At 42.0% G+C, this 12,372-nt stretch overlaps 2 protein-coding genes across 4 annotated transcripts in view; one reads left to right on the plus strand and one right to left on the minus strand.

Moving 5' to 3' along the window:
• LOC139561626 (low affinity immunoglobulin gamma Fc region receptor II-b-like) overlaps positions 1–6,635 on the plus strand; it is a 13,388-nt gene extending 6,753 nt beyond the window's left edge. The window contains exon 5 of the mRNA XM_071378846.1: positions 6,624–6,635. Within this exon, the coding sequence (XP_071234947.1) occupies positions 6,624–6,635 (12 nt within the window). The remainder of the gene's footprint in view (positions 1–6,623) is intronic.
• LOC139561244 (zinc finger protein 724-like) lies at positions 69–12,356 on the minus strand. 3 transcript variants are annotated; one of them, XR_011672092.1, is made up of 4 exons: positions 12,060–12,356; positions 10,667–11,116; positions 3,302–8,658; positions 69–3,245 (listed from the first exon to the last, which is right to left on the minus strand). XR_011672092.1 is itself a non-coding variant. In XM_071378219.1 (3 exons), exons 1-3 carry the CDS (start codon positions 12,223–12,225, stop codon positions 6,824–6,826), a joined length of 2,451 nt encoding a protein of 816 aa, XP_071234320.1. In that variant the 5' UTR covers positions 12,226–12,356; the 3' UTR covers positions 69–6,823. The 3 variants fall into 3 exon arrangements, 1 of the variants encoding a protein (XP_071234320.1); XR_011672091.1 differs by having other exon boundaries at positions 69–2,717; positions 2,774–8,658; XM_071378219.1 differs by having other exon boundaries at positions 69–8,658.
• Between the last annotated feature and the right edge of the window lie 16 nt (positions 12,357–12,372).

Below are 12,372 nucleotides of genomic sequence, written 5' to 3' on the forward strand. Positions count from 1 at the left end.
TAGAGACATTAAAAAAAAAAAAATTAACCAGGCAAGTCAGTTAAGAACAAATTCTTATTTACATTGACGGCATTTTATTTATATGTTTATTATTTTCCCAAAAAATAATAATTAAACAAGACAGGAATACCAACATTGACATTCATTGTACTGTTGAATGGTATGGCCAATTTAGAAGACAAAAAATAAGTTAACTCACACATACACAAAATAAAACAAAATCCTATTACATGTATAAGAAGACAGCATATAGTCATTACAAGCAGTGTAGTTAAGCCCAAAATAAATATAGAGTGGAGTACAGCACAGAGTAGCAGCAGATCATCAACCCAGTTATGAAGGGGGACTAGACCATATATCCAGTATCGGCTGCCATATTTTGTAAAACACTGGACTTCTATTGGAGGTATTGTATAGAATCTTGTCCATATGTATTACATTCCCTGAATCCCGTAACCACATTTCAAAGGTAGGTACAGTCTCCAATTTCCAAAATTGCAATATGAGCCTTTAGGCTAATAGAGTACAAAGAGAGACAGACTTCACTTCCTGGTTATTCCCATCAACTGTACCAAACAGAGTGATCAATGAGTCTGGGGCTAGAACTCTATCGAAGGCTTTAGATAAGTCATCAAAAATGAGAGCCCAGTAAGCACGTAAGTTGGGACATGTCCAGAATAAGTGGGTCAACGTCCCCTCATCCTGCTTGTCCGGGAATATTTTATGCAGTTTCACTTTTGAGTAATGTAGCCTGTGTATCACCTTAAACTGTACAAGGTTGTGTCTGGCATTCACTGAACTGTGGTTTATATTCCTGAGAGCTTCTACCCAGTCCTCATCTGAGATTTCTGAACCAAGTTCTTGTTCCCAAGCCCTTTTAATGGTGTCTGTGGATACCTCTATGTGGGCCTGTAGCACATCATACAGTCTAGAGACTGGCCCTTTTGAATGGGGTTTGACAAGGATCAAGCTTTCTAATGTAGGACTATTGGGCTTAATGCCACACTGTGGGATATGTGTCCTTAAGAAATTCCTGATTTGGAGGAATCAATTTTTTTTTTTGTTGTTGGCATGTTAAACTTTCCCTGTAATTGTTGAAATGAAGCTGACTGACCATCCATGTATAAATTACCAATTGTTGTGAGCCCCTTCTCCCTCCACTGTAAAAACACCATATCATCCAATGCAGGGTGGAAAGCATGATTCAGGCAAATCAGGCCTGCTTAATCAAAAGCCATATCATTCTGTCGCATCCCAGGTAAACTTTCCCTCCAGAAAGACACAATGTTCAGATTAGCAGTTTAAAGTGAGGAAGGCCAAAGCCCCCCTCTATCTTGTACTTGCATAAATGCTTCTTTGGAATTCTGGCTGCTTCTTATCCCATAAAAATGGAATTACTATTGAATCCAGTTTCTTAAAATAGCTTTGTGGTATCAAATCAAATCAAGTTTATTTTATATAGCCATTCGTACATCAGCTAATATCTCGAAGTGCTGTACAGAAACCCAGCCTAAAACCCCAAACAGCAAGCAATGCAGGTGTAGAAGCACGGTGGTTAGGAAAAACTCCCTAGAAAGGCCAAAACCTAGGAAGAAACCTAGAGAGGAACCAGGCTATGAGGGGTGGCCAGTCCTCTTCTGGCTGTGCCGGGTGGAGATTATAACAGAACTATGCCAAGATGTTCAAAATGTTCATAAGTGACAAGCATGGTCAAATAATAATCATGAATCATTTTCAGTTGGCTTTTCATAGCCGATCATTAAGAGTTGAAAATAGCAGGTCTGGGACAGGTGGCGGTTCCATAACCGCAGGCAGAACAGTTGAAACTGGAATAGCAGCAAGGCCAGGTGGACTGGGGACACCAAGGAGTCATCATGCCCGGTAGTCCTGACGTATGGTCCTAGGGCTCAGGTCCTCCGAGAGAGAGAAAGAAAGAGAGAAGGAGAGAATTAGAGAGAGCCAAGATTTTCAAAATGTTCATAAATGACAAGCATGGTCAAATAATAATCAGGAATAAATGTCAGTTGGCTTTTCATAGCCGATCATTAAGAGTTGAAAACAGCAGGTCTGGGACAGGTAGGGGTTCCATAACCGCAGGCAGAACAGTTGAAACTGGAATAGCAGCAAGGCCAGGCGGACTGGGGACAGCAAGGAGTCATCATGCCCGGTTTGCCGTGACGTATGGCCCTGGGGCTCAGGTTCTCCGAGAGAGAGAAAGAAAGAGAGAACGAGAGAATTAGAGAGAGCATACTTAAATTCACACAGGACACTGGATAAGATAGGAGAAGTACTCCAGGTATAACCAACTGACCCTAGCCCCCCGACACATAAACTACTGCAGCATAAATACTGGAGGCTGAGACAGGAGGGGTCAGGAGACACTGTGGCCCCATCAGAAGAAACCCCCGGACAGGGCCAAACATGAAATTGGTATGAAATTGGGTAGACATTGGAAGAGGTAAAGAAACCTGGGTAGGACAACCATTTTAATAGCGTTTATATGACCAACCAAGGAGATAGTATTTCCCCCCAGACTTTGTCCCAAACATTTGTCATTACATCGTAAAGACGCCACTGTTTAGGCTTATCATCTGGATACAAAAACAATCACAAGAAAATGTTTTCTAAAATGTTTCCATTCTAGGAACCTCCAACTTACCTTATTCCATCAGCACACGAGTTAGTAGGTTGACAGAACTCTATCCCATCAACCGGACCTGTTTTCACACCCTAATTAACAAGGATTTACTGAACTCTATCCCATCAACAGGACCTGGTTTCACACCCTAATTAAGTTAGTAGGTTGACAGAACTCTATCCCATCAACAGGACCTGGTTTCACACCCTAATTAAGTTAGTAGGTTGACAGAACTCTATCCCATCAACCGGACCTGGTTTCACACCCTAATTAAGTTAGTAAGTTGACAGAACTCTATCCTATCAACCTGACCTGGCTTCACACCCTAATTAAGTTAGTAGGTTGACAGAACTCTATCCCATCAACCGGACCTGGTTTCACACCCTAATTAAGTTAGTAGGTTGACAGAACTCTATCCCATCAACCGGACCTGGTTTCACACCCTAATTAAGTTAGTAGGTTGACAGAACTCTATCCCATCAACCTGACCTGGCTTCACACCCTAATTAAGTTAGTAGGTTGACAGAACTCTATCCCATCAACCGGACCTGGTTTCACACCCTAATTAAGTTAGTAGGTTGACAGAACTCTATCCCATCAACCGGACCTGGTTTCACACCCTAATTAACAAGGGTTTACTGAACTCTATCCCATCAACAGGACCTGGTTTCACACCCTAATTAAGTTAGTAGGTTGACAGAACTCTATCCCATCAACCGGACCTGGTTTCACACCCTAATTAAGTTAGTAGATTGACAGAACTCTATCCCATCAACCGGACCTGGTTTCACACCCTAATTAACAAGGGTTTACTGAACTCTATCCCATCAACAGGACCTGGTTTCACACCCTAATTAAGTTAGTAAGTTGACAGAACTCTATCCCATCAACCGGACCTGGTTTCACACCCTAATTAAGTTAGTAAGTTGACAGAACTCTATCCCATCAACAGGACCTGGTTTCACACCCTAATTAAGTTAGTAAGTTGACAGAACTCTAACCCATCAACCGGACCTGGTTTCACACCCTAATTAAGTTAGTAGGTTTACTGAACTCTATCCCATCAACAGGACCTGGTTTCACACCCTAATTAAGTTAGTAGGTTGACAGAACTCTAGCCCATCAACCGGACCTGGTTTCACACCCTAATTAAGTTAGTAGGTTGACAGAACTCTATCCCATCAACCGGACCTGGTTTCACACCCTAATTAAGTTAGTAGGTTGACAGAACTCTATCCCATCAACCGGACCTGGTTTCACACCCTAATTAAGTTAGTAGGTTGACAGAACTCTATCCCATCGTCTCCAACACGTACTCTCACTACTGGTGTCCCCTAAGGGCTTGGTTCTAGGCCCCCTCCTCTCTATACACCAAGGCACTCAGCTCCATCATATGGTCTCTCCTATCATTGCTATGCGGATGACACTCAACTACTTTTCTCCTTCACCCTCTTCTGACACCCAGGTGGGTGACACGCATCTCTGCGTGCTTGGCAGATATCTCAACTTGAATGTCGGCCCACCACCTCAAGCTCAACCTCGACAAGACGGAGCTACTCTTCGTCCCGGGGAAGGCCTGCCCACTATTTTGGAAATTACAAGATGATGTTATAATGCTGTTATTGCATCAAAGGGTTGTTTTATGCAACAGAATAAGGGGTTGTTAGAACACTCATCTGTGTGTGTTCTACTGAGGATGGGCCTCTGGGAAAACACTGACAGGAGATTTACCATGTCTTTTGAGTGATAAAACCTAAAGAGACCGCATTCCAGAGCATGAGTTAACTTCTTTTGGATAGGGGGCAGCATTTTCACGTTTGGATGAAAAGCGTGCCCAGAGTAAACTGCCTCCTATTCCAAACGTCGTAAATTGTTGGTTAACTGCACGAACCCAGTCTTCACTATGAGTCATCCATACATCAATTGTCTTAAATCATTTATTTACTAAGTAATTCACAGAAATGCATAAACAAACAGTAGATAGTTACAAGGAAATGATAATGGAGTTTCCCTAGTGGGATAAACCGGTATCGCGGCTTGGTGGACAAAAAGGGAAGTGGTCAACTGAGATGAGACACTACAGAGTTGATCATTATAAAAAATGAAATGCTAATCCTTTGCACATGAACGCTCACTCATTCGGGAATAATTGCAATCAATACATATATTTACGCTCAGTGTGTCGTCGGGATCTCTGTTGAAAAGTTTGTTTCTGTTAGAGAGTCTGTCCGCCCTCTCTCTCTCTCTGTCGTGGTTAGAATGTCTTGCCCGACTCACGCCTCTCCCCTGAGATGAATGAGTTAGGTTACCTAGGTTACCCCTGCTTCAGGTCTATGACCTACAGGAGTTGCTCTTCCAGCCCCGCCCCCGGCAACCCAGTGATAGCAGCCACAGCTGGAGTGGGAGAAACCTTTTCTATTAAAAACCACTCAGCTGGAATTCAGCTCAGGGGTCGTAGTTCATCAGGATCTCCTAGGGCAATAAGACCAGGAGAACTTGAGGGGGTGTATAATTTCTCCGCTCGGCAACTGTTTATTATTAAATAAATACCTTTGTTTTACACCCAGGGATGCGCGTCACAAACCCTTCACCTGTGGGCCAGGAGTTCCTCACCGTAATGGGACCTAGTGTCCCACGAGACGAAAGAGGTATACTCACCTTGTCATGCTGAGACATTTTCACACACACCCCAATGCATGGACCCAACACAGTAACAAAGAGGAAACCCTCTGGTCTATTTGGGTCGGTGGCCCCTCCAGAGGAAATGCACAGACAGTATTTATTCAAGCAAAGCCCTTTATAATCAGTCTACACATCCTGTGGATTTTCTAGCTCTCCACCTCCAGGAAACACAATCCTGTTCCTCCTAAAGAAAAATACTAATTATATGACCCTGCACGTGTGGGTAAAAAGCAGAAGCTTACCCCTAACTGATGTCTTAGAATTCAGAAAAAGTTAACAACAAAATACAGCAGTAGAATATTTATCAAAAAGGCCCCAGAGAGAGAGAGGTTCTAAAAACAGGCCGTCTGCAGACAAAGACAAATAACCTGCCAACAATGACTTATATACAGTCCAGCCTCGCTTGTAAACTCCTCCCACAACCAGTTACATCTGATTCACACAATACAGGAATACCCCCTTATCCAATCACTACTCCCCTGGTTACAAAACATCCCCCTTATCCAATCACTACTCCCCTGGTTACACCCCCCCCCCGTTATCTAATCACTATTCCCCTAGTTACAAAACATCCCCCTTATCCAATCACTACTCCCTTAGTATACAAAACATCCCCCTTCTCCAATCACTACTCCCCTAGTTACAAAACATCCCCCTTATCCAATCACTACTCCCCTAGTTACAAAACATCCCCCTTATCCAATCACTACTCCCTTAGTATACAAAACATCCCCCTTCTCCAATCACTACTCCCCTAGTTACAAAACATCCCCCTAATCCAATCACTACTCCCCTGTTACAAAACATCCCCCTTATCCAATCACTACTCCCCTGGTTATGTAATGCTCACATTGACTGTATACGGGGGATGTTTTCTACAATTTCTTGAGATCGGATACATCTGGGTGGCTACTTTGAAGAATCTAAAACATTACATTTATTTTGATTTAACACTTTTTTGGTTACCACATGATTCCATATGTGTTATTTCATAGTTTTGATGTCTTCACTATTATTGTACAATGTAGAAAATAGTAAAAATAATGAAAAACCCTGGAATGAGTAGGTGTATCCAAACTTTTGACTGGTGCTGTAAATCTATTTACACGTGGGAATACTTGGGAACATATTGCCTAAATATTATATATTTTTTAATGAAATCTTGTTTTGCTCAGAAAACTTGGGGGCCAAATAAAACCACCAACGAGCCGCTTATTGGGAAACCTGCATCAGATCTGGACATATTGTATCCATATCTGACTACGACATTGAGTGTTCACAACTCTCCAACACCATCCCTCAGTTGTTCACCTAACAAGTGGTGGTTGTCTGAACTGCAGATTGTCCATTTCATACACAAAGAGCAGCAACATTACCTGTTAGGTTCAGACAACAGCCCCATTATATCATTACTGTGACATTGGACTGAACAGGATCAGGAGGACCAGCTAGAGTTGGTCCACAGGTGTATCTCAATACTCTCTTAGTCCCCTCTCTGTGTCCTCACTTTCTTTGTGGATGTTTTTCACGTGTTAGCAGATTAGTCTTCTGAATTAATATTTTATCACAGACTGAGCAGCCATGTTGTTTCTGATTTAAGCTTTTCCCACAGTCCCCACAGCTACATGATTTCTCTCTGGTGTGAGTCAGTTTGTGCGTAGTTAAGGTCTGCTTGCGATTGAAACTTTTCCCACAGTCACCACAGGTGAATGGTTTCTCTCCTGTGTGAATCAGCATATGTCTCCTTAGGTCCCCCTTCAGAATAAAGCTCTTCCCGCAGGCATCACAGCTAAATGGTTTCTCTCCTGTGTGAGTCAGTATATGCCTCATTAGGACCCCCTTCTGAATGAAGCTTTTCCCACAGTCCCCACAGCTAAATGGTGTCTCTCTGGTGTGAGTCAGTTTGTGCGTAGTTAAAGTCTCCTTGCGATTGAAACTTCTCCCACAGTCACCACAGGTGAATGGTTTCTCTCGTGTGTGAGTCAGTATATGTCTCCTTAGGTCCCACTTCTGAATAAAGCTCTTCCCACATTCACCACAGCTAAATGATTTCTCTCCTGTGTGAATCAGTATATGTCTACTTAGTGCCCTGTTCTGAATAAAGCTCTTCCCACAGTCACCACAGCTAAATGGTTTCTCTCCTGTGTGAGTCAGTTGATGTTCAGTTAGGTGCCCTTTCCGATTGAAGCTTTTCCCACAGTCACCACAGACAAATGGTTTCTCTCCTGTGTGAGTCAGTTGATGTTCAGTTAGGCTCACCTTCCGAATGAAGCTTTTCCCACAGTCATCACAGCTAAATGGTTTCTCTCCTGTGCGAGTCAGTTGATGTTCTGTTAGGCTCACCTTCCGATTGAAGCTTTTCCCACAGTCACCACAGCTAAAAGGTTTCTCTCTGGTGTGAGTCAGTTTGTGCGTAGTTAAGGTCTCCTTGCGATTGAAGCTTTTCCCACAGTCACCACAGGTGAACGGCTTCTCTCCTGTGTGAGTCAGTTTATGCCTGGTTAGGAAATGTGCGCGATTGAAGCTTTTCCCACAGTCACCACAGATAAATTGCTTCTCTCCTGTGTGAATCCTCATGTGACTAGACAGATCTCCATTGAGTTTGAAGGTCTTTCCACAAACAGGGCAGGTGCAGGGTTTCCCACCGTGACAGAGTCGGACATGGGCCTTCAGTTTACAGGTGGAGTTGTAGCGTTTTTGGCAGAATCTACATTCACTGGGTCTCTTACTGAAGAGAGTCATATGTCTCTGCAGGTCAGCTTTCAGAGCAAACGCTTCACCACAGTCACGACAGTGGTGAGTTTTTCTAGCTGTGGTGCTGGGTTTGGAACAGTGTTTCTCTAATGGTGGACTGGGATCCAATGGTGGACTGGGATCCAATGGTGGACTGGGATCCAATGGTGGACTGCTGTCAAGTCCGACTGGGTCACTGCTTACAGCTGAACTGCGGCTGGAGGCATTGTTTTGATTATCTGGAGGGTCACAGGGAATGTAGAGACCCTTAATGTGGGTCACAGTGCCAAAAGGTGTGAGATCCACTGGTTTAGAGTCTCTCTCTCTGTTCTCCACAGTCCGGGTTTGGGGAAGAGTCAGGGACTGAAGTGGGTCCTGATCACATTCACTGTTTTTACAGGAAGGAGTGAATATGGAGTCTTTGGTATCAACAAACCCTTGAAGCTGCTCTTCCTCCTGACTGGTCCTGACTTCCTCCTGTTCCTCTTTAATCTGTGTGGTCTCTGGGTCCTCCTGCCCCAGATTGGGGCTCCACTCCTGCTCACAGTGCTGCTGCTCAGGGGGAACCTTCTCTTCAGAGACAGAAAGAGAGAACTGCAGGGAGTCTGGAGGGAAGGAGAGGAGGAGCAGAGGTTATTTATATACTACAGAATTAAATAGAACACTTGAATCACAATGTGAATTATAGATCTCAATGATTTTTTTATTGAAAATGTCTTTACTGGTATTGATCCTAAATAATAACAGGAGCTAAAATAATGTGCAATACTGATAAATTGTTTTACTGCTCCCAAACTTGATATTTTAATAAAGCTTGTACACGTCCTAATAATGTGAAAGATTTCTCAGAAAACTAGATGTTTTGATCACCATATGCTTACTAGAGGTCGACCGATTAATCGGAATGGCCGATTAATTAGGGCCGATTTCAAGTTTTCATAACAATCGGTAATCAGCATTTTTGGATACTGATTATGGCCGATTACTGTGCACTACACGAGGAGACTGCGTGGCAGGCTGACTACCTGTTATGCGAGTGCAGCAAGGAGCCAAGGTAAGGTGCTAAGGTAAGGTGCTAGCTAGCATTAACTTTATCTTATAAAAAACAATCATTCTTAACATAATCACTAGTTAACTACACATGGTTGATGATATTACTAGTTTATCTAGCTTGTCCTGCGTTGCATATAATCGATGCGGTGCCTGTTAATTTATCACTGAATCACAGCCTACTTCGCCAAACATGTGATTTAACAAACGCATACGCGAAAAAAGCACTGTCGTTGCACCAATGTACCTAACCATAAACATCAACGCCTTTCTTAAAATCAATACATAAGTATATATTTTTAAACCTGCATATTTAGATAATATTGCCTTCTAACATGAATTTATTTTAACTAGGGAAATTGTGTCACCTCTCTTGCGTTCTGTGCAACAGAGTCAGGGTATATGCAACAGTTTGGGCCGCCTGGCTTGTTGCGAACTAATTTGCCAGAATTTTACACAATTATGACATAACATTGAAGGCTGTGCAATGTAACAGCAATATTTAGACTTAGGGATGCCACCCGTTAGATAAAATACAGAACGGTTCCGTATTTCACTGAAAGAATAAACGTTTTGTTTTCGAAATGATAGATTCCGGATTTGACCATATTAATGACCTACGGCTCGTATTTCTGTGTGTTATTATGTTATAATTAAGTCTATGATTTGATAAAGCAGTCTGACTGAGCGGTGGTAGGCACCAGCAGGCTCGTAAGCATTCATTCAAACAGCACTTTCGTGCATTTGCCAGCAGCTCATCGCAATGCTTCAAGCATTGAGCTGTTTATGACTTCAAGCCTATCAACTCCTGAAATTAGGCTGGCAATACTAAAGTACCTATTAGAACATCCAATAGTCAAAGGTATATGAAATACAAATGGTATAGAGAGAAATAGTCCTATAATTCCTATAATAACTACAACCTAAAACTTCTTACCTGGGAATATTGAAGACTCATGTTAAAAGGAACCACCAGCTTTCATATGTTCTCATGTTCTGAGCAAGGAACTTAAACGTTATCTTTTTTACGTGGCACATATTGCACTTTTACGTTCTTCTCCAACACTTTGTTTTTGCATTATTTAAACCAAATTGAACATGTTTCATTATATATTTGAGACTAAATAGATTTTATTGATGTATTATATTTAGGCTTTTTTGGTCCTCCAATATTTTGTATCGGCGTTGAAAAATCATAATCGGTCGACCTCTAATGCTTAATTCTATTTTGACCTCACAGCGTTTAAGATGAGCAGAGTCAGGGGTCTACAGGACTGAAGCTGTACTCTGCCTACTGCCATCATCAATGTAATATTGAATTACTAGTGTGAACGTAAACGTACTCACCATCTCTAATGAAATGCCAGAGTCAGAGAGGCTGTGCTATATAAGCTATTTCAATCATCTTTTCCTGACAGATAACTTTTTAATTATGCCCGCTGAATCTTAGCTATATTATAAACTGTTCTTTAAAAATGGATGTAATGGAGATCCCTGTTACCGGAAACAGTTTATTAACTAAGTAGAACAGTAGCTAGCAAGGTATTAGATCTATGTACAAACCTATTCTACATAGTTTTATATCTGGTGTGATCCGCAGCAGTCTCCGTAGCAGATCATTCTCTTCCTGGTACTCTGCTACAGTTTCCTCAACCGCACCAAAAATCTCCACAGCAGCAGATGCCGTTAAACATTCATTTAAAAACACACAGAACAACTGTAGTTTAGATGTTTTCAGTGGACTGAGAGTTGGGTATTCAGCTCGTACGGCTTCTTGACACGGGTCCTCCTGATCACATTCACTTTTCACACAGGAAGGAGTGGATATGGAGTCTTTGGTATCAAAGCGCCCTTGAAGCTGCTCTTCCTGCTGACTGGTCCTGACTTCCTCCTGTTCCTCTTTAATCTGTGTGGTCTCTGGGTCCTTCTGTCCCAGACTGGGGCTCCACTCCTGCTCACAGTGCTGCTGCTCAGGGGGAACCTCCTCTTCAGAGACAGAGAGCTGCAGGGAGTCTGTAGGGAAGGAGAGGAGGAGCAGAGGTTACCTATATAGACTTTAGACATGCCTGAGTGCACAATGCCATTTCTAAATGCTTATATATTTATTTAGACAGTGAAACGAACATTTACAAATGTGGATCTATACTCCAGAATTTGGGATTTGAGATCAAATGTTTAATATGAGGTGACAGTACAGAATGTCACTTTTTATTTGAGAGAATTTTCATAAAATCCGTTTTACCATGTAGAAATCAAAGCACTTTATGTGTCTAGTCCCCCAACGTGAAGAAGTCATAAGCGTTTGGATAAATGAACTTAGTGTATTACAGTAGTCAAAAGTGTAGTATTTGATCCCATATTCCTTACACACATTCATCTTGTGAAACCACAAACTTGTTGAATGCATTTGCAGTTTGTTTTGGTTGTGTTGTGGGTTTTACCCAATAGGAAGTGAATGGTGAATAATGTATTCTATAAGCTTGGAGTCCCTTTTATTGTAAATACAATAGAATCTGTTTCTGGACAATAATGAATGAATCTTCAATGACGACAAGTGAGAAAGTTAAAAGAAACAAAGATCATCACATCCCCCCCAGAATGCTGACCTCCCCTGTTATTGGGGAGGGGGCGTTATGATTTTCATTCCTGATTTTGACGGAAATTATCTTCATTATTCATGATTTATTCGTGATTATCCGTAATCATAGTATCATCCACATGAATGTATAAGTGTTCAGAAACATTTATATTCTCATTTACAATTTAAAAAATTACTGCAAAAGTACAATACATTACACTTGAAATGTTAGTCATTTAGCAGACGCTCTTATCTCCAGCAATTACAGGAGACATGAGGGTTAAGTAACTTGCTCAAGTGCACATGGACAGATTATTCACCTAATGTGGAAATAGTGAAGGGGTCTGAATACTTTCCGAATGCACTGTACATACGTACCTGTTCTACATAGTTTAACCTCCGATGTGATCCGAAGCAGTCTCCGTAGCCGATCATTCTCCTCCTGGTATTTCAGTACCGTTTTCTCAACTTTCTCGAAAATCTCCACAGTAGCCGCAGTTAAGCGCTCATTTAAAAACACATGAAACGACTGTTGTTTAGACATTTTAAATTGGCTGCTAGCTTCTTCCACGAGGAAAAAATGGTGTTCACTAAAAAGGAAATCCACTCGCAAGCTCACTTCCGCCTGTATCAGCGGGTGGCAAGCCCATAAACACAGCGCCTCTATGTAGATGGAGCGTTAACTACAAGG

Source organism: Salvelinus alpinus, chromosome 31, assembly GCF_045679555.1.
Source record: "Salvelinus alpinus chromosome 31, SLU_Salpinus.1, whole genome shotgun sequence".
Lineage (NCBI taxonomy): Eukaryota > Metazoa > Chordata > Actinopteri > Salmoniformes > Salmonidae > Salvelinus > Salvelinus alpinus.